The following is a 23895-nucleotide window of genomic DNA, read 5'->3' as shown; positions in this document are numbered from 1 at the left end:
ACTGCTCTGGTGTTGAAGTCCCAGCTTATTACCTTGCTCCTAGGGCTGCTGTGCTGTGGGGTTCCTAAGCCATATTCAAGCCCCACTGAAAGTGCGTGGGAGGCCAGCCTGCAGGAGGAGGTGCAGGGGTACCGACGAGAAGGAGCCCACCTGGATGGGAACTGAAGGTGCTTCTACATCTCTCCTCTCCACTGTGATGGGTGTCCCTCAGGCCCCTTCCTACTCCTGAGAATGGAGCTCCTTCACCAGAACCATCCCCAGAAAGCTCCTGTTTATTGTCATCACCAGCCTCCTGGAGGCAGAGGAATCGGGGTATGCCACCATATTGGCCTGCAGGCTGCTTCCACATGGCAGAGTGCTAATGCCACGTTCTGGGAGGGAGCGTCTCACACCCTGCTTCCTGGTGTGGGCGTGTGCCACCCCATGGGCACTGGATCTAAACAGTGGCAGTACTGATGTGTAGTGCCTCGCATCCCAAGGCTGTCCTGCCAGGACTTGCTGAGGTGGGGCCCTGTGCCAGGCTCCAGGTACAGTGGGCAGAGCTCTTAGTGCCTTCTGGAGCCATTGCCAGGGTTTGGGAAGCCAGCAAATCAAATGCCAAGTCTGTCTCATCTAGAGGAGTGCCCTGGCTCAGGCCCTCCAGCTCTTGGGGTTCGCTTAGTTTTCTTCCTCTTGCCAGTAGGGTCCACCACCATGGTTAGGGGCCACAGAAGGGGATGCCCTAGTTTCAGCTGGCCTTTCACCTGGTAAACCCAACCCTCAATATGATGGCAGGCAGGGTGGGCCTTCTTTTTCCCTAGGCAAGCTGCCTCTGGGAGCATCAGGAAGGCTCTGGGACAAAGGCATTTATTTATTTATCCTTTTTTTGTCTTGAGACAGGGTCTCCCTATGCAGTTTAGGCTGGCCTTGAGCTCACTTTGTAGCCCAGGCTGATAAACTTGCAGTGATCCTCCTGCCTCAGCCTGCCTAGTGTTGGGATTATAGGAGTGCACCACCACACCTGGCTTAAAGGGGGCCTCACACAGACACCAGCCCAGCAGATGAGGCTGATTCAGAGGGACATAGCCCTGGGAAGGCTGCTGAATGCCACCAGAGCAACAAGCACGCAGGCAGGTGGAGCTCTTGCTCCGCAGTGGGACGCCTCTGTGGTCTGTAGCCGTCGCATTTCCTGAAACCGGATCTTGGTGTCAGAGCCGCCCCTGGGCCGGGCGGGCGGGCGGGCGGCAGGCAGGCGCCTCAGCCATGGCCCTGCGCAAGGAGCTGCTCAAGTCTATCTGGTACGCCTTCACCGCACTGGATGTGGAGAAAAGCGGCAAGGTCTCCAAGTCTCAGCTCAAGGTGAGAACACCCGGAGCCCAAGGGGGCTGGCAGAGCACCATACCAGCCCCGGTCACCAAGGAGCCAGGCATGAAACCTGTGCTACCCTGGGCACCCAGCCATCCAGCAGCCCCGGCTGCGGGCGTGGGGTGGGGGGAGGCCCAGTGCTGGGCAACTGGGCCAACACGCTTGGGAGATGCTGCTGCCCGTGGTCCAGGCGCTCCAGGGAACTCATCCAGAACTATTGTCCAGAATCCAGGGCCCAACTGGTGGCAGGAGGGGGCATCACAGGGTTCTGAGGAGCCTGGCCACTTCCCCGGCTCCATGTGGTGAGCGGCCCGGCTCCCAGAGTCAAGCTTGGGCACGCACCCTACTCCTCCCTGCCGCCGATTCCTCCTGGCCATGAAGACACAGGCGGCACTTGTCAGTCATTTCCTCTGGGACTGAGGAGGCATGAAGGGTCTCCCCACCACCAAACCAGGCTGCCCCATAAACCTGCAAACCCACAGGGCTGGGAGGGCTGCGGACCCTCTTACACTGGCACCCAGCTCACCAGCCTGTTCCACCATCACATGCACACTACACAGGCGTGTGTACAGCCCGGATTGGGAAAGCTACCTTAGGCATAAGACCCCTGGCAGGGAATGTGGAGCTGAGCCCAGGAAAAGCCCGAGTGGTGCTTGCCCCAGATCCCTATGCTGTTCCAGGAGCTAAGGAGCTTCTCTCCTGCTTCCTTCAGGCCTGGGTTAACACTGCCGCCCATCCCGTTGGCAGGGAGAAAGCAACTCCCGGGGCTGTGGCCACGGGGCACTGCAGGAAAGGAGAGCACAGAACCGCCTCAGGCATTCATTTATTCCTCCCTTCCTTCCCAGTGATCACGGCTGAGGCCCTGCCTGGCAGGAGGGGAAGGCCCTGGATTCCTGGGGCCTCCCCCACCTTCCCTTCAAAAGGGGATTCAGTCTCAACCTTCCTTCCTAAGGACCAAGCTCGGAGTACCTGGAGGGCAAGGAGGAGAACAGGATTCCACCCCTCCATTCCGCCCCACCCCTCACGCTGAGCTGGGCCCTGCTTGTAAACTTGGATGTCCCTTCTCTTAGTCAGACTCACGGGCATCTAATAACTCTCTATTTTTCCTCAAGGGAGAATCCACAACCACTTGGATCACTTGGGGGAGAAAACCTCCCTCCCCCTGCCAGCTGGTTCTTCCTCACATGCCTTTAAACCCCTTTCACTGAACCTCATCTCATTTAGTTGGGTTCTTGGCATGGATGGGAGAAAATAGAAGTCATCTACCCACCAATCCCTGTGGGAACCTGTGCCCCACAGCCACCTCCAGCTCTGCCCCTTTAGTATCTCTCCCGGGCAATCCGACCCTGGTAGCTTCTTGCTTCCAAGGTGCCCACCTTGTGGGCCCCAAGCCTTCTCGGTGTACCTCATCTTTGGAGGGCACATCTCTCAAGTGGCTCCTGTTTTGTGGTGCTGTTGCCCTTGAACTTCTGTCCTGACCTCCAGTGACCTGGTATCCACTGCCCAGTCCGTAGACAGACTGAGTATTCCCAGGGAGGAGTCACCGCTGAGCTGGCATACTTGACTTTCGCACTTGGTACCAACTGACAGCTCAGATCCAGCCCACTGCCAGCAAGGTCTTCATGCACATGGGTAATGGGAGATGGTCCTCCCTGACCCCTCTAGGGGACAAGCCTGGTTTAACAGTGGGAGTCTCAGTGGCCTACTGGGGGCAGGACAGAAATGGTCCTGAATGAGAGAGAAGGTGGTTTCCCGGGGCCCACAGTGAAGGTAGTGATGGTGCTGGGGGTGGGATCCCAGTAGGAAGCGGAGAACAGAGGAAGAGGAAGAAGCAGAGGAGACAGCTACAGCAGCAGCTGCGCCCCACCCCCGGAGTTGGGGATAAGGGACAGGGCTGTCCGGCATCTCCTCTGTGTGTTGGGAGAGGGCTGCCTTGGCTGTCCTGGGCAGACCCCAGATGGCCCCAAGGAGGAGGAGGAATGGGAGAAGCCAATGAGTCTGAGTGTTTGCTCTGGGAAGAGAAGGTCTGAGCAGAGACCAGGTGTGGGTCCTGTCTGAATTCTGGTGGAAACAGGTCCAGTTGCTTGAGGACTATGCAAACAGACTAATGAGCATGACGCTTCTGCCCAGGGTGGACTGAGGCTGAACCCAAAGCTTCCCAGGGAGTTCTATGGGTCTTTAGAACCTTCTCTAAATAACCCGGGGTGGGGGAGATGGGAGGACCCGGGTGTGGTGGTGTACTCCTATAACTCCAGCACTGGGGAGGCTGAGGCAGGCGGATCATTGCAAGTTCGAGAGAAGCCTGGTTTACAAAGTGAGCCCAAGGCCAGCCTGAACTACATAGTGAGACCCTGTCTCAAAAAGAGAAAAAATAATTAGGGGTAAGAAGCCATCCCTGGTGGTCACACCCTCTACCAAGAGAGAGATCAGTTGAGACCTTGGTGTCCTTCCTTCCTGACCTCCAGGCAGTGGTGCCTGATGGGCAGACGGAGCCATCAGTCTCTGGCTAGTGGGGATCTGGGAGGTGGCCTCCTTGACAGCACAGAGCCGAGGAAGGTAGGGACTGCAGGGATCTCCCAGACTCCCAAGCCTCCAGCTGAATGCCACTCAGTGTGGTCCTGCAGCCCCCAGAGGACTTGCCCAGTGAATCTCTGGGCTTCGGGCTCTGTCCCCCCTGCAGAGAGACAACCACCTGCTCCATAGTGGAGGGAAAGTTAAGAATGGGTGGCCCAGAAACCTGCTGGCCTAAGTCATCAGCCTTGCTGCTTCCTTGGGCCATCTGTGGGCTGCGGGGGGAAGGTGTTTACGGGTACACAGAGCACTGCAGAACCTTTGTGGAGGCTTGAACCTGTGCTGCTCCCCAGCTGGGGGACCCTGGGAAAGCTGTTGCTCTCCTCCGATCCTCCAGTTTCTCCTCTATAAAGCAGAAGAGTTGATCTGGGGATCACCAAGCCACCAGCTAGCCCACAAAAATAACTTTAAAAATAACATCAAGTGGGTGAACTCAATCCTTTTTTTTTTTTTTTTTTTGGTGTACTGGGGACTGGGCCCACAGTCTTCACACTGAACTACATGTTTAAATTTTATTCTGTTTTTTGGGGGTTTTTTTGGTCTTTTTCCTTTTTATCGGTATCGGGGATCAACTGCCTGCTTGCAAGACAGGTGCTTATGCCGCTGAGCTAAATCCCCAGCCCCTTTTGTTCTGTGTTTGTCTTTGGATACAAGAGTCTCACTAAGTCACTAAACTATCCAGGCTGGGCTCAAACTTGTTATCCCCTGCTTCAGCCTCCTGGAGTGCTGGGGTTACAAGGGTGCACCACTGCAGCTGGCTATGAATGCACTCCCTTTTCTGGGCCTCTGTCTTCCCATTGATGCCCACACCCAACTCCTCCGGCCCCTTCTTGCTCTCAGAAAGTTACACAGCTCATCCACTCGCTCTCACCTTTGAGATTCCCCAGCCCTCCCCAGCCCTCGGTGTGCAGCTGTGCTGCAGTCCCCACTAGAATACACAGAGCGACTCTTACCAGGATCTGCACCTTTTGAAAGGACCACCTGGAATGTAGGCTCATTTAAACACCCTAGTCTATGTAGAAGAGAGAGATTATTTAGTCTTTCTAAAGTCCTTTCTTAGTTCTTTTATGGAGACACACCACCCCCCACCTGTTTCTGCTCCCCGGTACAGGATCCTGCAGGCTGGGAACTACAGAACCAGGCTTACTGACTTTTCTGAGACAGAATATTGCTGTGTACCCCAAGCTGCCCTTGAACTCTCAATCCTTCTGCCAGAGCCTCTTGAGTAACTGGGACTATAGGTGTGAGCAAGCCCCCAGCTCCTTACTGACTTCTGTCAACATGGTCCTAACACCCTGTTTTCCCTGCACCAGACTTTTTAGAGGACTCCAAGGCCCCAGACAGGAGCCACTCCCCATCCCCACCCCTCCAGAGGAAAGAGTGAATAAATGAAGCCTCTCAAAGGTCAAGGGCTGCCCACCCAGAGGCCAGGGGCTGCCCCATGGTGGGGGGTGGGGAGCTGTGGCCTCCTCTAATGGAATCTGGAGGCAGCTTGTGAAGAATACAGCCACCTGGGCCCACCCCGGAAACTCTGAGTCAATAGGTCAGGGCAGGCAGCACATTTCGGTTTCTGCAGCTCCCCAGGTGATCCCGGTGCTCTGCCAGGAGCAGCTCTAGAGCCAGACCTTGGGGGAGACTCTCCGCCTCCCTGGACATCCTCACCCGGAGAATGAGGCTAATGGGAGCCCTGTCTCCAGGGCCGGGCACTGATGGAACACTGATAGAGATCTGCCAGGGAGCTCCTGCTAGCCGCATCCTTTCCAGCCTGACCCCCTCACCCTGCCAACCCTCCCCACCCCACCCCACCGCTCCACCCCACTCAGGCACAGGAAGCCTGGCAGGCTGAGATCTGCTCTCCAGGGAGCAGCCCTGTGTATTAACTCCTCCCTCCTGACACCGGCAGCCCACAGGGCTCAGAGCCTGTGCCCTGGGCTAAACGGAGTCCAACGGTGCAGGTGAAGGAATCCAGCTAAGCCAGTCCTGGAGGACAGGATGGGCAGGATGGCAGGAGGAAGGGAGGGAGGAGAGGAGCAGCTCAGGGAACTGTGTGCTGCTGTGCTGGGGTGGAGAGTCTGCACATTACCTCCGTGTAGACACAGGAAACTGAGGCCCAGGGACGTTAGTTTGCTCAGCGAGACTAACTCCATGTGGGTCTGCCTTTTGTGTTTTTGTTTTTGATTTTGCTTTTCTTCTGTTTCTTGCTGTGAAGGCTTTGAGTTCATTCAACAGGTGTTTGTTGAGCAGTGGGGCAGCAGTGAGTGGGAATATCCATCCTCAGGGCACCTACGCCAGATGATCAAATAAGTAAATAAGACGGTTATTCACGCCGAGGAAATAGAGCAGTAGCGGGCACAGCAAGGGTGGAGGTTACAGGGTGCTAGGGTTTCCATCTAAAATGTCCCCCCAAGAGTCGAATGGGCCACAGTTCAATACGATGACCAAGGGAGCTCTCTCTGAGGAGGTGGCATCTAAGTAAATTGGAAAAGAGGACAAGGTGTGAGCCCTGAGGTGGCCAGAGAGGAAAGTGCCAGGCTGCAGGAAAAGCAAGGGCCGAGGCCTGAGGCAAAAATACAGGACTGGCGAGGGGGGAGGAGGTCCGCGTGGCTGGACAGAGGTGAGCTAGAGAGGGCAGACAGCTCCCAAGTCCCCGCTGCAGAGCCTGGAGGCCTCTGGAAGGACTCCCGCTTTCAATCTGCTGAAGAAGGGAAGCCCCTGGCAGAATTCATTAGACTCAGAGACATTCGGCCTGTGAGGACACCACACTGACCTCTGGGTCGGGATGGAGTCGTTGCCGTTCACGGGAAATGTGCAACACCCAGCGCCACTCACGGGAAGAGGAGATGGCACAAGAATACTTTTACAGAGCAACTTAATAACAGGGCGCAGAACACCCCTGGTTAATGGCACCCTTTGCTTTTTTATCTCTATTGTTTCAAAGATTTTGTTGTAAAGATAATGTATGTTTCTGGTAGGGTTAAAGAAATCAGAGCGCAGAGGCGTACAATCTCGGAGATGAAAATGCCTTCCCTCCCCCACCCCGCCCCCTGGCGTGGGGGCAGGCGCCAGATCTGTTCACAGTTTGCTGAGGGTTCTAGATTTGTTTCCCTGTGCAAATACACACGTTTTCCTGTATGACATTTCTTTTCCTGGTGTAGTGGCACATTCTATAATCTCAGTTACACAGAAGGCTGAGGCAGGAGGATTGCAAGTTCAAAACCAGCCTGAGCATCTAGAGAGGGTGGATAAATAGAAATCCAGGGCAAAGGTCACATTCAATTTTAAGTTTGATAGATTTTTGTACTCCCAAAAGACAGTCAATTCATACCTGGCTAGCAGGATATTAGAGTTCCCATTTCTCCACAACCTCCTCAGTAATTGATATTATCTGTCTTTTGCACCTGTGTCAATTTTTCTCTTCTTTCTTTCCTTTTTTTTTTTTTTTGTGTGTGTGTGTGTGTGTGTGCCAGGGTTCGAATTCATGACCTCATACTTGCCAGGAAGGTGCTTATGCCACTGAGCTAAATTCCTAGCCCTTTCTTTCTTTCTTTCTTTTTTAATACTAGAGATCAAACACAGGGCCTATGTACAGCCCCACCCTTTTAAAAAACAGGGCCAGGGATTTACTCAGTAGCTCAAGCACTTGCTTGGTAAGTGTGAAGTTGTGAGTTTGATCCTTTTTTTTTGGCTTTCGTTTTTATCAGTACTAGGGATCGAACTCACGACCGCACACATGCAAGGCAGGCGCTTATGCCGCTGAGCTAAATCTCCAGCCCCGAGTTTGATCCTTGATACAAAAAAAAAAAGTATAAATCTCTAAATGGATTCAAATTTTTCATACTCCTGCCTCAGCCTCCTGAGTAGCTAGAATTACAGGCATGCACCACTCGTCTGTAATCGCTGTTGATCATCGGTGCTGATGTGTTAGGCAAAAAGCAACACTGTCTCTCTCTTTTTTTTTTTTTTTTTTGTCTTTTTTGAGATGGGGTCTCACCTTGCAGTTCAGGCTGGCCTTGAGCTCACTTTGTAGCCCAGGCTGGTCTCGAACTCACAACGATCCTCCCACCTCAGCCTCCTGGGTGCTGGGATTACAGGTGTGAGCCACCACACCCGGCTAAGCAACACTTTCTAAACAGGAAGGGAACTTACATTGTCTCTGTGCCTACGTGAGTCTGGCCCTCTGTTTATTGTCTGACAACATCCTCAGAGCGCCTGTCCATGGTGGGTAGTAGCACCGGTTTCATTAACAAAACCAAGGCCCAGAGAGGTGAAAGTCTGTCTCAGACTCCACAAACAGCAAGTGAACATCCCTGGCCTTCCATGGCCTTCCATGGCCCCGCCCCTGAAAGACATATAGCCATCTATCTGGACCTCAAAGAGGTGCTTTAAGAAGATCCTTGAGCAGGGGATGGTGTTACCTATCTGTAACCTCAGCAGAGGCAAGCGGATCCCACGCTGAAGGTCAGCCTGGACTTCATAGTGAGTTCAAGCCCAGCTTGGACTACATAGCAAGACTATCTTAAACAAATGAATGAGTGGACGGAGGAAAGGGTGGACGGAAGGAAGGGAGGAAGAAAGAGGTGGGGTGTGGGGGGATGATAAGGAGCTGGACATGATGGCTCACACCTGTGACTCCAGCACTTGGTCAGGCTGAGACAGGTAGATCTCCAAATTCAAATCCAGCCTGGGCAAGTTAGTTCTTTAGTAAGACCCTGTCTCCAAACTTTAAAAAAAAAAAGGGCTGAGGACGTAGCTCAGTATGAAGTCCCTGGTTCAATCCCTAGTTCAGCCAAACGAGAAAGAGAAGGAAACAAGGACATGGGATAGTTTAGAAAAGGCCCAGGAGAACGCAGCAGAATAACACGGGTCCCTTCAGAAGTGGTCAGCGGGTGTTTGGTGCCGTTAATTTCTTGATCAGTCACCCTAGATTTTTAACACCAGGCGTGAACCAGTCGCACCCTTAGAGCGGGAACTGTATTCCAGGATCACACATGCATTGTCAGGACTTCTCTGGATTTAATAGAGAAACCAAACTCCGGCCACTTAATGGGAAGGGCCTGTATTGGCTCACGCAGCCAGGAATCCAAGGTGCCTGCCTTCCTGGAGGGAACCAAGGCAAGAAAGAAACAGAGGGCCCCCTCCTCACATTGCTAAGGAGAGGAACTTCATGCTCATGAGAACTCTTGGCTTTCTCTCCCCGTCGTCTTTCTTTCTTTCTTTCTTTCTTTTCTTTTCTTTTTTTTTTTTGGTCTTTTTCATTTTTATCAGTACCAGGGATCGAACTCACGACTGCCTGCTTGCAAGGCAGGCGCTTATGCCGCTGAGCTAAATCCCCAGCCCCTTTCTTTCTTTTTTTTTTTTTTTTGGTGGCACTGGGACTGAACCCCAGTCTTCCCACTGGGCTATATTCCTAGCCTGTTTATTATTATTATTATTATTATTATTATCATTATTAAATTTTAAGGTAGGTTATCACTAAGTTGCCTGGGCTGGACTTGATCTTGTAGTCCTTCTGCCTCAGCTTCCCAAAGCACTATCATTACAGATGTGCCACTGTGCCCAGCTCCCCTTGGTCTTCTGAAAGGCCCTTCCCATCTCAGACATCTGATGCTGGACACTCTGCAGCCCAAATACTGAGTCTGTTGCAAATGGTGAAAAGTTCAGGGCCGCTGCTAGATAGCCCAGCCCTGCAGGAAGCACTTGGACTTTGGATCAGAATCCCCAGCTCTCCATGCCATGGTCCTTGGGCAAATGACCAGATCCCGTGAGCTGCAGCGTCCTTGTCAGTAGAAAGAGTTCACTGATATCTAATGAAATAGTTAAGCGTACAATTGCCAAGCTGGGCGTGGTGGCGCGTGCCTGTAATCCCAGCACTCAGGAGGCTGAGGCAAGAGGATTGCTGTGAGTTGGAGGCCAGCCTGGGCTACATAATGAGTTGAAGGCCAGTCTGAATTACATAGTGAGACTCTGTTTCAAAAAACAAACAAAGGGGCTGGGGATTTAGCTCAGCGGCATAAGCACCTGACTTGAAAGCAGGCAGTCGTGAGTTCGATCCCCGGTACTGATAAAAAGGAAAAAGACACACAAAAAAAAACCACAAAGAGTACAATTACCATCATTTGGATCCCAGCTCTGCTTGCTCTGGCAACTGAGAAACAGAAGTTTTTGCATCTGTAAAATGGGGTTACAAATGGGTTGAGGTTAAGCAAATGATACATAACTCAGTGCTTGGCACATCATATTATTGAACTGAACAGCATGTGTGGGCCACTCAGTCAGCATAGGGGTGGGAAGAAACGGGGGGGGGGGGCATTGTCCCTTGGCCCAGTTTTGGCTGCAGGGCAGGGAGGCAAACTGTCGCTCTGTCTCAGGTGCTGTCCCACAACCTGTACACAGTCCTGCACATCCCCCATGATCCCGTGGCTCTGGAAGAGCACTTCCGAGATGATGACGATGGCCCGGTGTCCAGCCAGGGCTACATGCCCTACCTCAACAAGTACATCCTGGACAAGGTGGGGCCTGGCTTGTTGGGGGGACACCTCTGGCCTTTCCCCTCTTCCCCAGCTGGGCCAGCACCCCAGTAGCTTGCTATGCCAACTCTTCCCTGCACCTGGTAAACTCTCACTTCTGCTTATGCTGTCCAGTTTCCGCTCCCATCTCCACCCATCATGTTCCAGCCACCTGTCCACTTCTGGGCTCCTGAGCTCACCATCAGTGTCCCTGACCTCTAGTTTGAATCTCACCCTTCCTGTGACCTTCCACCCCATCCCTGCCGAGGTCTCCTCCAGCTTCCAGCTATAATGCCCACCCTCCCTCTCTGACTGTGCCCCCCTGTGCTTTCTCTGGAGGGTGGCTGTGGGCGTGTTGGGGGATTGAGATTTGGAACCAGCTGGTTACCTGGTCATCAGCTCAGGGACTCTTCCCATTTAGGGCTGGGCTTGGCAGGGTGGAGAGCAGGGGTCTAGATGAACCCAGGTCACCATGCTGGAGCCTTTTTTGGTTCTAGAGCAGGGATGGGGCAGCAGGCTGACATGCAGGCCTGATGGCAGGTGGAGGAGGGGGCTTTCGTTAAAGAGAATTTCGATGAGCTGTGCTGGACGCTGACGGCCAAGAAGAACTACCAAGCAGCTAGCAATGGGAACAGAATGCTCTCCAACCAGGATGCCTTCCGCCTCTGGTGCCTCTTCAACTTCCTGTCGGAGGACAAATACCCGCTGATCATGGTTCCTGATGAGGTGAGGGTGGTGACAGAGTCAGGGACTGAGTCACTTGGGTCCAGGCCCTAGCAAAACCATGAAGAAAGCCACATCCCCTTTCTTCACTGTGTTCTCCATGCTGGTACCTGTGTCTGTACACTGCCCATAGCAGCTATGGCTTGGTCTGGAAGAACCAAAACGATCCCTTTATCAGGTTCTGCTAGAGCTCATAGGAGGAAAACTACTAAGCAGAAGTGAACACCTCCTGCATGGCAGAGCAGTTTAAAAGGAGACTAGTTGAGGTCGAATGGTGGAACTTGAGGTACTGTGGTAATCTAGGAAGGTGCTTTATAAGGCAAGGGTGACCTTACTAAGACAGGAAGTAACTCCCCAGTTACTCAAGGTAGACCCCAAGTCTGTTCCTGGCTCTAGATTTTTCTCCTGTCTTTTCTTCCTGAAGAACCAGGGCAGACAAAGTACAGATCACCAGAGAGCCAGTATACTGACCAGAGAAGCTGGCCTCTACCTCCTCAGTTCATGAGTAAAGCCAGGGCAGCCCTTATCCTATCCACCTGAACCCTCTCTCCTCTGCCCACTTCTCTCCCCAACCCACCCAGCCTTCTCTGGACTCCAGTCCTCCAGTGGCACTAGGGTGAATTTAGAGCTTCACAGTAGGGGACACAGGGGAGGTGCCTGGGTGTGCCTCATCACTTCTGTTTGGGGGAAACCACTTGAGCCCTGAGCAGATGCCCTCCAGGAAACCCCAGCTGAGACCTGAGGGGGCCCCCGGGTGAGTGTCCTAAAGAGTTTCCCAAGAAGCTGCTGGCACAGATACCAGGTCAGATCCCAGCCAGCCTGGGCCAGGTGGCCTCGAAAAGGTTGGGAGGATTCTCGCTGCTGAAACAGGGCGCAGTGAGAGAATGCAGCAGCAGGATGTACCCCAACCACCACTTCCTGTTCCTCTGTATGGGTTTCCTGTCCCTGCCCTGCTTGTCCCCCCCCCCCCCCAGTTCCCCTACCCTCCTGCAAGGGAAGGATTCCCAGGGTTTGGGACTGGGCTTTGGAATAAAGACTGGAATGGGGATTGGGAGACCCGAACGGAGTTCTGGCCACCCTCCCCGCCCTCCCGCTTGCTGGAGACTTAAAGCAAGCCACTTCCTTCTTTGGGCCTTGCTTTTGTCATCTGCAAAGTGAGGGTACTGGATGAGCAGGTTCTTGTACCTCCTCTGACATTGCGATTTGCTGCCTCTGCCTGGCTGCAGCTCTGAGCGTCCCCCTGACCCTGCCCTGATTCAAGGCAGGAGGAATGGGTCTGACTGGTTAGGAAAGGGATGAGTTTGCTTAAGTTTGGGTTGGAATTCCAGGGCTCCCTCCCAAATCTCTCCTGGTCTCCGCTTGGTTCCCTGACCCTGCAAATCCCTGCCCCCCCCCCATCCCCTCTGTCAGGCAGCGGGAGCCGGACAGAGCGCCCCCTGGTGGTGGTGCTGTGGTCACCGAGCCTTCCTTCTGCCCTCCAGGTGGAATACTTGGTGAAGAAGGTGCTCAGCAGCATGAGCCTGGAGCTGGGCTTGGGCGAGCTCGAGGAGCTGCTGGCCCAGGAGGCCCAGGCAGCCCAGGCCGCTGGGGGACTGAGTGTCTGGCAGTTCCTGGAGCTCTTCAACTCGGGCCGCTGCCTGCGGGGCGTAGGGCAGGACGCCCTCAGCATGGCCATCCACGAGGTCTACCAGGAGCTCATTCAGGACGTCCTGAAGCAGGTCCGCCACTGGGAGCTGGGGCAGGCCCAGAGGAGGGCGGCGGGGGCCTGGACGCTGCTGACCTGGCTGTGGCCCGCAGGGCTACCTGTGGAAGCGAGGACACCTGAGGAGGAACTGGACCGAGCGCTGGTTCCAGCTGCAGCCCAGCTGCCTGTGCTACTTTGGGAGTGAGGACTGCAAAGAAAAAAGAGGCACCATCCCGCTGGACTCCCAGTGCTGCGTGGAGGTGAGGGCGCATGCACACAGTGGTGCAAGGACCTCCCCGGGGGCAAGGCGTGGGTGGACGCGGAGACAGGAGGAGGGTGGACCCGGACAGCCAGCTTCTGAGACCCAGTTTCTGCTGAGATTAGCGTAACCGAGGTACACCTAGCGGCCTGGCGGCTGTCCTCATCCATGTCAAGCTTGTTTTAAAGATTTTGCGTGTGTGTGTGTGTGTGTGTGTGTGTGTGTGTACTGGGAATCGAACTCACAACTTAATGCTTGCCAGGCAGGCGCTGTGCCACTGAACTACATCTCCAGCCTCCATGTCAAACTTTGAAAGAACAAACACTACAAATCAGATACCAAAATCACTGGTAACCAACGGGGATTCTGCTAAATATTTCAGAAGGATCGATCGATACCTTCACTTCGTAGCAAATTCCTCTTCACCTAAATTGTCTTCCATAGCTCTGCTCTTCTTCTCCATTTCCCTCTCATCTCTCTTTCCCCCTTCCTTCGCCTCCCCTGGCTCTGAGCATTGTTACTTGAGAGGCTTAAAACAACAGTATTCCTAAGGGCTGGGGATTTAGCTCAGTGGCATAAGCACCTGCCTTGCAAGCAGGCAGTCATGAGTTTGATCCCTGGTACCGATAAAAACGAAAAAGACAAAAGAAAAAAAAAAAACAGTATTCCCCCACACAACCGTGCATGAATCCAAAAAACAATGGTATTTTAAAAATATATCTTTATTAATGTCTGTCATAATTTTTTTGTGTGTCTGTCATAATTTTACCAAAATATTTGATATTTTCATGCATACACATAAGATCGTATCTATCCACTTTACCTTATTTCCTTCCTCTTGTATGAGAATCTCCTTTCTAGGTTTATCCCATCCTCCTTTTAATGATTCCATATATTAGGGAAACTACGTGACACTTATCTTTCTGAGGCTCACTTATTTTGCTTCACATGATGATCTCCAGTTATAGCCACTTGCAGGCAAATAACATAATCGTGTCTTTTTTGTCGCTGAATAATACTCATTGTATATATAGATAATATTTTCAAGAACCCATTGATCTGTTAACGGGCACCTAGCTGGTTGCATAGTTTGGCTATTGTGAATTGTGCTACAACAGACATGGGTGTGCAGCTGTCCCTGGTACACTGACATTTGGTAGTTCTGCTTTTAGGTTTCTTCATTTGGGTTTTTTTGTTTTTATTGTTGTTCTTGTTTTGTTTGTAGTTTTTTGAAACAGGATCTCCTTATGTAGTTCAGGCTGGCCTTGCACTCACCATGTATCCCAGACTGATCTTGAATTCACAGCAATCCTCCTGCCTCAGTTTCCTAAATGCTGGGATCATAGGCATGGGCTACTATACACTATACCTGTCCTCTCCTTTTAGTTTTTGTTTTGTTTTGTTTTGTTTTTGTCTTTTTCCTTTTTATCGGTACTGGGGATCGAACTCACAACCACCTGCTTGCAAGGCAGGTGCTTATGCCACTGAGCTAAATCCCCAGCCCCGTCCTTTTAGTTTTTTGAGGAACCTCATAATGATGTCTGTAGTGGCTGTATACTAATTTAAATTCCCATCAACAGTGTAAAGAGTTTCTTTTTCTCCATATGTTCACCATTCTCTCTCTCTCTCCTTTTTTTTTTTTTTTTTTTTTGGTCTTTTTCATTTTTATTGGTACCAGGGATCGAACTCACGACTGCCTGCTTGCAAGGCAGGCGCTTATGCTACTGAGCTAAATTCCCAGCCCCTCTCTCTCCTTTTTTGAGGCAGGCTCTCACTGTGTAGTCCAGGCTTGAATTCCCAGGGATCCTCCTACCTCAGCCTCCAGAATGCTGGGATTACAGGAACACACCACCTTCTTTTTGTATTCTTTTTTTGGAGTCTTTGCAGTTTATTGTATGAAGGACTTATACTAGTCAAAGTGACAGGGAGCCCCAAATAGCCACATTGTATACCAGCTGTGAGATTTTTAAACTTGTGACAGGGGACCCTGCAAGGAAATCCTTGCTTAAGCTTCACTGAGCCACAAGCACTTATAACCCATGAACCTTCAGCGGATGGCCCTCAGGCTGGCCAGTCTCCACCAGGCGCTGGCACGTGCTTCTGCTCTGGCCCCCTGGAGCTGGATTACTTCTCCAGACTCCGGATGCTCTGTGACAGCACCATGGCCGAAGACTGATCCCTTTTCATCTCAATCCTCAGTGATCACTTGGGCTTTGGTTAGGGTCTCCCTGCTGGGTCTCTGTTGAATTCTTAGATGGGTATAATCCTCAGGGCATCAGGAAGCAGGTCATCACCTTTCACTTGCGTCAGCAAGTCAGCAAACGAACAGATTGAAAGAATGGAGGCTCTGGATAGCGGAGGTGTGATTCCTTTTCCTCATTTCCTTGGTGGAAATCTGCTGAAGGTGGCTGTGGGGAGAGGAAGCAGGACATCAGGGGAGGCAGCTGAGTCTTGGTGACTGCTCAGCGACTGGGATCTCGTGTTCTTATTTTAACATTTGCTCTACTTATTTTTGGTACCAGGGATCAAACTCACGACCTGACACTTGCCAGACAGGTGTTCATGCCGCTGAGCTACATCCCCGGCCAGGGCCTTGTGCTCTTGATGATGGCCATTCTGATAATCATTCTGACTGAGTGAGGTGAAATCTCAGTGTGTTTTTTCCCCCCAGTTTTGGGGATTAAACTCTGCACTGCGGATTGATCCTCAGCCATCTTTTAATTCTTATTTAGAGACAGGGTTTCCACTAAGTTGCTAATTTGCCTGGGCTGGGTTTGAATGCGAGATCCCCCTGCCTCAGCCCCACCCACCAAGTAGCTGGGATCACCGATGCGGGGCACCACAGCTAGTTTATTACACGTGTAGTTTCACTTTGCACTTCCCTAGCAGCCACAGATGGTGAACATTTTTTCATATACTTATTAGTCATTTGTACTTCTTCTTTTGAGAAGTGTCTGTTTATCTGCCCATTTATTGATTGAGATAATTTGGGTGGTTTTTGTTTGTTGTTGTTCTGTCTTGTTTTTTATTTCTTCACATATGCTAGGTATTAATCCTCTGTGTCAGAGTAGCCAGTGATAAATAGTTAAGACAGTTACACCACTGATTTCTCTGAGTTTGATGAAGAGAAAGATTTGTACTGTTGTGTTTGGACAATTGAAGGCAAATGTCTTGTGCTCTGGGTGAATGATTTGGGGATGACAATGCACAATGTATGTATCATTGTTGTCCCTTGATTGATGTGTTTTGAAATTTTGTTGTAGTTTGTTTTCTTCTTCTTCCTTTTCTTCTTTGAATAAAATGGTATTGAAAAAAAAGAAATATCAAAAAGAGAAAAAATATAGAGTAGCTGGCAAAGATTTTCTCCCATTCTGTAGACTCTCTCTGCATGAATAGTGGTTTCCTTTGATATGCAGAAACTCTCTGCCCAAATTTGTGATTGTCCTGCTTCGGCCTCCCAGGTTTCTGATATTCCAAACAGGTGCCACCACACCCCGCTGAGAAATTTTAATTTGCTGTAGTTCCATTTGTTGGTTCTTGCTATCACTTCCTGTGTTGTTGGAGTGCTGGGCAGGAAGTCTTTCCCTGTGCTATGATTTCCACTGTTTCCCCTGTGCTTTCTTCTAACAGTTTCAAAGCTGTCAGTTTTATGCCTACAGCTCTGACCCAGTTTGAACTGAGTGTTGTACAGGGTGAGAGATCCATCTACACATGGATGTCCATGTTTCCCAGCCATATTTGTTAACGGGGCTGCTCTCTCTCCAGTATATGTTTTTTTGTCCCTTTGTATTATGTGAGCTTTTAAAACTATCTTCTGTTCTATTCCAGTAGGTGTTCATTCTTTGTGACCATACTGTGCTTGCTTTCTTTTTTTTTTTCTTGGTTACTATGGTTTTGTTGCATCATTTAAGGTTGGGTATTATAATGCCTCCAGCTTTGGTCTTTTTGATTAGGATTGCTTTGGCTAGTCTGTGTCTTCTGTATTCCATATGAATATTAGGGTTCTTTTTTTTCTAGTTTTGAGAAGAATGTCATTAGAATTCTGAGGAGGACTGCATTGAATCTATAGATCACTTCTGGTAGTATGGTCCCTTTAACAATGTTAATTCTGCTAATGAGCAAGGGAGGTCTTTCCATCTCCTGGTGTCTTCTTCAGTTTCTTCAGTGTTCTGTAATTTTCATGTTAGAGGTCTTTCACTTCCTCGATTAGGTTGATTCCTTGGTTTATTTTGTATGTTTTTTTTTTTTTTTTTTTTGTCTTTTTCGTTTTATTGGTACCAGGGATCGAACTCATGACTGCCTGCTTGCAAGGCAGGCACTTATGCCGTTGAGCTAAATCCTCAGCCCCGATTTTGTATGGTTTTTTAAAGCGATAATATAACTATTTTAAACAGATGTGAAATTAGCATTTTAACCATCTAAGTGTTTATTCAGTGCCATTTAGAACCTCCACAATATTGTGCAACCCTTGCCACTACCTACTCCCAAAACTTTCATCACCCAAGCAGAAGCTCTCTCCCCATTAGGTAATAATCTTCATTCCCCATCTCCTGAGCCCTGGGTAGCCTCTACCTTACTTTCTGTCTCAATGAATTGATCTATCCTAGGTACCTTATATCCGTGAAATTATACCACAGTTGACCTTTGGGGACCAATGTCTTTCACTAGGCATAATGTTTCCAAGCCTTTCTAGGTTGTAGAATGCATCTGAACTTCATTCCTGTTTAAGGCTGAGCACCACGTTCTGTTTACTCACTTTCAGTGGGTATTAGGGTTGTCTCTACCCATTTGCCAGTGTGAACAATGCTGTTATGGCAAGTTTCTGTGTGGACATGTTTTCACTGCTCCAGGGTAACTACATCCTAGCAGCAGAACTGCTGGATCACATGAGAATTTTAACTTTTGGGGAACAGTCACATTGTTTTTCAGCAGCAATATTTTATATTTTCGTGTATGAGGATTTTTATTTTTCTGTATCTCTTGCTATCTTACTTTTTAAATGACCACTATAGCCATCCTAGGCTCTGTCCATTTTTGTCACACAAGGTTTTGGTGTGAAAAAAGCACAGATCCAGGCAGAGCACCCAGTGCATTAACAGGCACTGTGAGTTGGAAAAGTCCCAGGGGCCCTTAGCGTCTCGGTGTCTTCCTCTGTAAAGTGCACCTAATAACGCCTGCCTGGCAAAGATGTATGGGGGTCGTGAGTAGAAGGAATCCGGGTGTGCTGGCTCATGCATGTGATCCCAACACTCAGGAGGAGGCTGAGGCACGAGGACTGCTGCAAGCTTAAGGCCATCTAATACTACGTAGTAAGACCCTGTCTTGGAAACAACCCTCTGCCAAATCGCTAGTACAGACACTGGAACATAAGAAAGCTCAATGTGTAGCAACTGCTATTTTCCGCAGAACGTAAGGTTTGGAAGGACAAAGTTGTTGTCCATTAGGCAAATCTCAGCATCCCAAGCCCCCAGGACCATAAGTGGCATTTAGTAGATGCTCCCAAAACACTTATGAAATGAATAAACTTTCTCCCTAGGGAGGGCCATTGGAAATGAGCGTCGTGGGTAGTGAATTCCCTGTCACTGAAGTGTCACTGAAAGTGTCCAAGCATGCATTATGTACTCGGGCCACTGAAGGCCAGAGCTGCGGGGACACAACCACCCTGGGACCACGCCAGACAATGCGGGCTGCTGGCACAGTGGACAGTGTCCCCAGAGAAGTGGGTTGGCCAGGAAGGGTAGGTAAATGTGGCCCTCACCTCCAGCCTGTGGGATCAACATTCCTACCCAGGTGCTGCCGGACCGGGAAGGGAAGCGCTGCATGTTCTGCGTGAAGACCGCCAACCGGACATACGAGATGAGCGCCTCGGACACGCGCCAGCGCCAGGAGTGGACAGCGGGTGAGTGTGCCGGCAGCTGTGAGCTGCGGCTCTGCTGTACCCGTCCCTGCAGCGGGCAATGCGACCGAACTGAGGCCGTGTTGGTCCCTGGCGGCTGCCGCAATCCAAACCCAGCTGACCCGCTCCCGTCCACCGCAGCCATCCAGATGGCCATCCGGCTGCAGGCCGAAGGCAAGACGTCGCTGCACAAAGACCTGAAGCAGAAGCGGCGCGAGCAGCGAGAGCAGCGGGAGCAGCGCCGGGCGGCAAAGGAGGAGGAGCTGCTGAGGCTGCAGCAGCTGCAGGAGGAAAAGGAGCGGAAGCTGCAAGAGCTGGAACTGCTGCAGGAGGCACAGCGGCAGGCCGAGCGGTTGCTGCAGGAGGAGGAGGAGCGGCGCCGCAGCCAGCACCGAGAGCTGCAGGAGGCGCTGGAGTGCCAGCTGCGCGAGGCGGAGCAGGTGCGGGCGGCCCCGGGGGCGGGGCCTGGGCCACGGAGGGCGGGGCCTGGCCTAGCAGGGGGCGTGGATTGAGTGGGGGCGGGGCGGGGCGCTGTGGGCGTGAACTGGGGCTAAGCGGGCTGTGGGGTCCCAGGCAGAGGGGTGCGTGCTAAGGTGGAGTATGGAATGAGAGACTGAGGAAGGATTTGGGGCTGGGGCTGTGCCAGGGTGTGGGAGTGTAACTACGGGGAGGAGTGCTGGAATCCAGCCGAGAGATGTGGCTTGAGATGAGGGGTGGGGGGCTGGAGCTGAGTGACAGGAGCCTGGTTCCCGGATCCATGGGGAAAAGAGGACTCCGGGAGCCGCTAGCGATCCTGCGTTTGGATCAAAGTTGGACTCTCACCTGAGATTTCAGTGAAACCAGTTTGGGGACCAGATGGGAGGTAGGCGGGTCTGGAGTCAGTCCGAGCCCGCCCCTTCGCAACCGGAAGTCCCCGAACCTCTCAGTGCGTCTTTCACCAGTTGTAAATGCTGATGCACTGAGTTTGCTCATAGAGGAGTGGTGCAAGTTAGGTGAAGAAGCACTTGTAAAGTGTACAGTGTCCTTTAGTGGTGAAAATTACAGTCGCCTCCTTTTTAGTACCAGCCATAACGATACAATGTAGTATAATACTAATTATTAAGGCAGGTGCTTATTTTAATATATTATTTAATTGTAACTAACACGGCATAAGCAATTTAATTACATATACATACCTTCTGTTTTATATTTGCCGTGCTGGGGCTCGAACCCAGGGCCCGTGGGCACGCTAGACCAGTCTCCCACTGTGCGACATCCATACCACCAATTATAACTTCAAGCTAGCAGTAGGGATGGTTTGAGGTTTGTATCCAACCCATTTGGGCTGCTCGGAATTTCCTAGACCTTCTCCCCTGGAGCCTGTCTGCCTATGGGCCCCAGGTGCCCCTAAAGACCTGGTGCTATGTCCTCCACCGCCCTGCAGGCCCGGGCCACCATGCAGGCTGAAATGGAGCTGAAGGAAGAGGAGGCTGCCAGGCAACGGCAGCGCATCCAGGAGCTGGAGGAGATGCAGGAGCGGCTGCAGGAGGCGTTGCAACTGGAGGTCAAGGCACGGCGAGATGAGGAGGCCGTGCGCCTCGCGCAGACCAGGTAGGACCCCTTTCAGCTTCCCCACCCACCACCTGACCCCCCCTCCCGCATCTTCTGGCCGGCTGCACACCTGCGAGGCGCGGGCAGAGACAGCGCGGTGTCCCCCGTTCCCACCTCGCAGGCTGCTGGAGGAAGAGGAGGAGAAGCTAAAGCAGCTGTTGCAGCTGAAGGAGAAGCAGGAGCGCTACATCGAGCGCGCGCAGCAGGAGAAGCAGGAGCTGCAGCAGGAGATGGCGCTGCAGAGCCGATCGCTGCAGCAGGCCCAGGAGCAGCTGGAGGAGGTGCGGCAGAACCGGCAGAGGGCAGATGAGGACGTAGAGGTGAGGCCCGCTGGGCTTCGAGCCAGCCCGATACCCTAGAACCCTGGCACTGTCCTCAGCTGGCTGTGTGACCTCGGGCAAATTACCTAATGTGTGAGCTTCACTTCTTTAAGATGGGGAAGGAAACTGATAATCCCGCTGTTACAAAGATTAAACAAGACAAAACGTGATATTTCATCTGTAGAGAGTGCTGAAGAACATTCGCAGCTGTGTTCCTTAATGTTATTATTAGTCCAGGCAAGATGTTTTCCTCCTACACGTCCAAGGCTGGCGCTCTAGTTGGATTCCCCTGCTTGGTACCTGAAGCACCATAGAAGAAGATTTAAGTTCTTTTTATTGTAATATTCCTTGTTTTCTTTTTATTAATATGATGATTTCATTCACTTTGTTGGCTTACATAGTTATTGAAACATTTTTATTATTTATTGTCTTTTCGAGACTGAGCCTCACTATGCAGTTCCAGCTGGTCTTGAACTCACTGTAGCTCAGACTGGTTTTAAACTTGCAATGAGGGGCTGGGGATTTAGCTGGGGGCTGGGGATTTAGCTCAGCGGCATAAGCACCTGCCTTGCAAGCAGGCAGTCGTGAGTTCGATCCCTGGTACCGGTAAAAAAGACAAAAAAAAAAAAAAAAAAAACTTGCAATGAACGATCCTCCTGCCTCAGCCTCCCAATTGCTGCAATTATAGGTCTGGTGGTGTCCCACCATGCCAGCTATATTGAAACAATTTTAAACACTGAGGTATGTAACAGGAAGAGCCTACCTGGGCCCACCCACACACTGATTACTAATGTTTTGTTTTTGTTTTTGTTTGGTAACAAGACTCAAATTCGGGAGCTCAAGCTTGTCAGGCAGGTGCTCCACTGCTGAGCTGTACCCCTAGCCCCAGTTTTTTGTTGTTGTTATTTTTGTTTTTGTTTTTTGAGACAGGATTTCCCTATGTAGTTCAGGCTTGAATTCACTACGTAGCCCAGCCTGGCCTTGAACTCACCTTGATTCTCTTGCTTCAGGATCAGAGGCATTCACCACCAAGGCTGACTTTCCTGGCTCTTTGTGCATGAAGACCTAGAGAGGTGATGAGATGCAGGGTTTCGAGCTCAGGGGGTGTGTCCCCGGGCAAGTCATTGCCACCTTTTGTGTTTATTAATTTCTCAGAAAGTTAAGTATATCTGTAAATGTATTTAGCACGTCTTAGCTGCTCCATAAGAAGAAACTATTATTATGATTACTTTTGACCTTTTGAGGGCCATGCTTCTGAAATTGCAGGCAGACTCTGTCCATGTGTGCAACTCTTCTTTTTTAATTTTTTTTTATTGGTCCATATTTGCAGTATATGAAGATCACATCCATCTGCGGAGTCAGAACATGTGCAAAACACATATTTATTCTTTTTACGTCCTCTTCCCCTGCCCACCTCTCCCTCTCCCTCCATTTCTTGGTCTTCCGTTTGTAAATCTCTAGCTCCCATTTCTCATTTCATGCATGTAACTCTTTCTGCGCATACATGGGTTTTCTATGGAGATGGTCAGTAGTCTTGGTTGTGTGCTAAGGGTCTGTGGACCTGAAAAGGTCAGGGTCCCTGCTAGAGATGGTGGTTCTGACCTACTCTCCCCTCCCGCCCAGGCTGCCCAGCGGAAGCTGCGCCAGGCCAGCACCAACGTGAAACACTGGAACGTCCAGATGAACAGGCTCATGCATCCAATCTCGCCTGGAGGTGAGAAGGGGTAGTCAAGAGGGCTTCCCCGGGGCTGAGAGGGAGGAGACAGAGAAGGGCAACTGCGCAGATCCAGGACCCATGAAGCGCGCAGTGAAGGGGTCTTGCCCCTCCCCTCCCCCCACCCACCCCACCCCCCCATCTGCCCCGCGCATGCGCCCTTTTCCTTACTTCCTGCCTTCTCCACCAGATAAGCGCCGGGTCACCAGCAGCTCCTTCACTGGCTTCCAGCCCCCTGTGCTTGCCCGCCGCGACTCCTCCCTAAAGTGCCTGACTCGATGGGGATCTCAGAGAAACCGGACCCCCTCACCTAACAGCAGTGAGCAGCAGAAGCCCCTCAATGATAGGGACAAGACTGCTGCCCCCGCTCCCACTTCTCAGGAAGAAAACCTGGGTCCAGCACCAGAAAATTAGCCTTCCTCGCACCTCGTTCCTACCAATGTCCTGTCCACCAGGATCTGACCACAGCTGGCCTGTGGGTGACACTGGCGCCTGCTGGAAGAGGGCTCTGAGATCCTGGTGCCAGGAGCCCAGCCCTGGGCCGGAAGACACACCAGGATGGGACCGGTTCGTTTTCCTCATCGGCCACAAGCCCCTGACGCTGGGGGCTGGCCGGGATCGTGATACTTGAGAATATGGCCCTGTGCATTCGCCCCAAGCACCAGTGACCTGGGCAGGGGCAGAAAATGGACAAACAGGACACGGGCCATCTGCCCTTAGGCTGCCACCAACTTCTGAAGACGTATTTCCAAATAAAGGCCGCTCTGGGAAAGCGCCCCTGGCTCAGCTCTGTCCCTGTCTCCAGCCCCTTCCCCTCTCCCGCCCTCAAGTCTGGCAAAGGCAGCGCGCGGTGGTTCAGATTCGGGCTCTGGAACTGGGCTGCCTGGGTTCTGAGGCTGGTTCTGCTGCCCAGGGCCCGACGGACTTTGTCCAAGTTTTCTTACTGCTGAGGTTCCACGCTGGCAAAGTGGAGATGCTGGTACCTGCTTCAGAGGGCTGTGTGAGGAACGTGTCCTTAACGAGCCAAAAGTGTTTACTGAGTATCCCTATGCCCCCAGTTTATCAGGTTACTTAGCTCTCAGGACAACCTTCAGGGCTGGGTTCTTTTTTTTTTTTTCAGGGCTGGATTTGCCATCACTTTGCAAATAGACAATTAAGGCCCAGGAAGATTAGGTAACCCTCCTAAACTGGCTTTTCTTCTCCTAACCCTTGACCACTGACCTTGTTATCTAAGACAAGAGATCTGGGGATCTAGAATTTAGAAAGTTTTTTTTTCTCTACCAATTCC

The 23895-nt window shown here is 51.5% G+C and overlaps 1 protein-coding gene across 3 annotated transcripts; it reads left to right on the top strand.

Annotated features, from left to right (window-relative positions):
• The first annotated feature begins 1181 nt into the window (after positions 1-1181).
• Def6 (DEF6 guanine nucleotide exchange factor) lies at positions 1182-23383 on the top strand. Of its 3 annotated transcripts, none has more exons than XM_063239009.1 (11): positions 1182-1338; positions 10284-10424; positions 10962-11147; positions 12626-12862; positions 12942-13088; positions 18878-18986; positions 19125-19423; positions 20407-20573; positions 20695-20854; positions 22517-22607; positions 22798-23383. In XM_063239009.1, the coding sequence occupies exons 1-11, from the start codon at positions 1243-1245 to the stop codon at positions 23019-23021; spliced, it is 1857 nt and encodes a 618-aa protein (XP_063095079.1). In that variant the 5' UTR covers positions 1182-1242; the 3' UTR covers positions 23022-23383. The 3 variants fall into 3 exon arrangements, with proteins under 3 accessions (XP_063095079.1, XP_063095078.1, XP_063095080.1); XM_063239008.1 differs by having other exon boundaries at positions 20695-20893; XM_063239010.1 differs by lacking the exons at positions 18878-18986; positions 19125-19423; positions 20407-20573; ... (1 more) ...; positions 22517-22607; positions 22798-23383 and adding an exon at positions 13350-13788.
• The last annotated feature ends 512 nt before the right edge of the window (positions 23384-23895 follow it).

The sequence above is a fragment of the Cavia porcellus genome, unplaced genomic scaffold (assembly GCF_034190915.1).
Source record: "Cavia porcellus strain 051 isolate PalLab524CR breed Dunkin Hartley unplaced genomic scaffold, mCavPor4.1 scaffold_28, whole genome shotgun sequence".
NCBI classification, from domain to species: Eukaryota; Metazoa; Chordata; class Mammalia; order Rodentia; family Caviidae; genus Cavia; species Cavia porcellus.
This window is presented reverse-complemented; position numbering and strand designations above follow the sequence as displayed.

What these genes read in the sequence shown, in the direction of transcription:
- Def6 (XM_063239008.1), top strand. Translation starts at nt 1,243, where the DNA reads ATGGCCCTGCGCAAGGAGCTGCTCAAGTCTATCTGGTACGCCTTCACC. An exon ending in TTCAGGACGTCCTGAAGCAG is followed by an intron (nt 12,863 to 12,941) that starts GTCCGCCACTGG and finishes TGTGGCCCGCAG; the next exon opens with GGCTACCTGTGGAAGCGAGG. An exon ending in ACTCCCAGTGCTGCGTGGAG is followed by an intron (nt 13,089 to 18,877) that starts GTGAGGGCGCAT and finishes ATTCCTACCCAG; the next exon opens with GTGCTGCCGGACCGGGAAGG.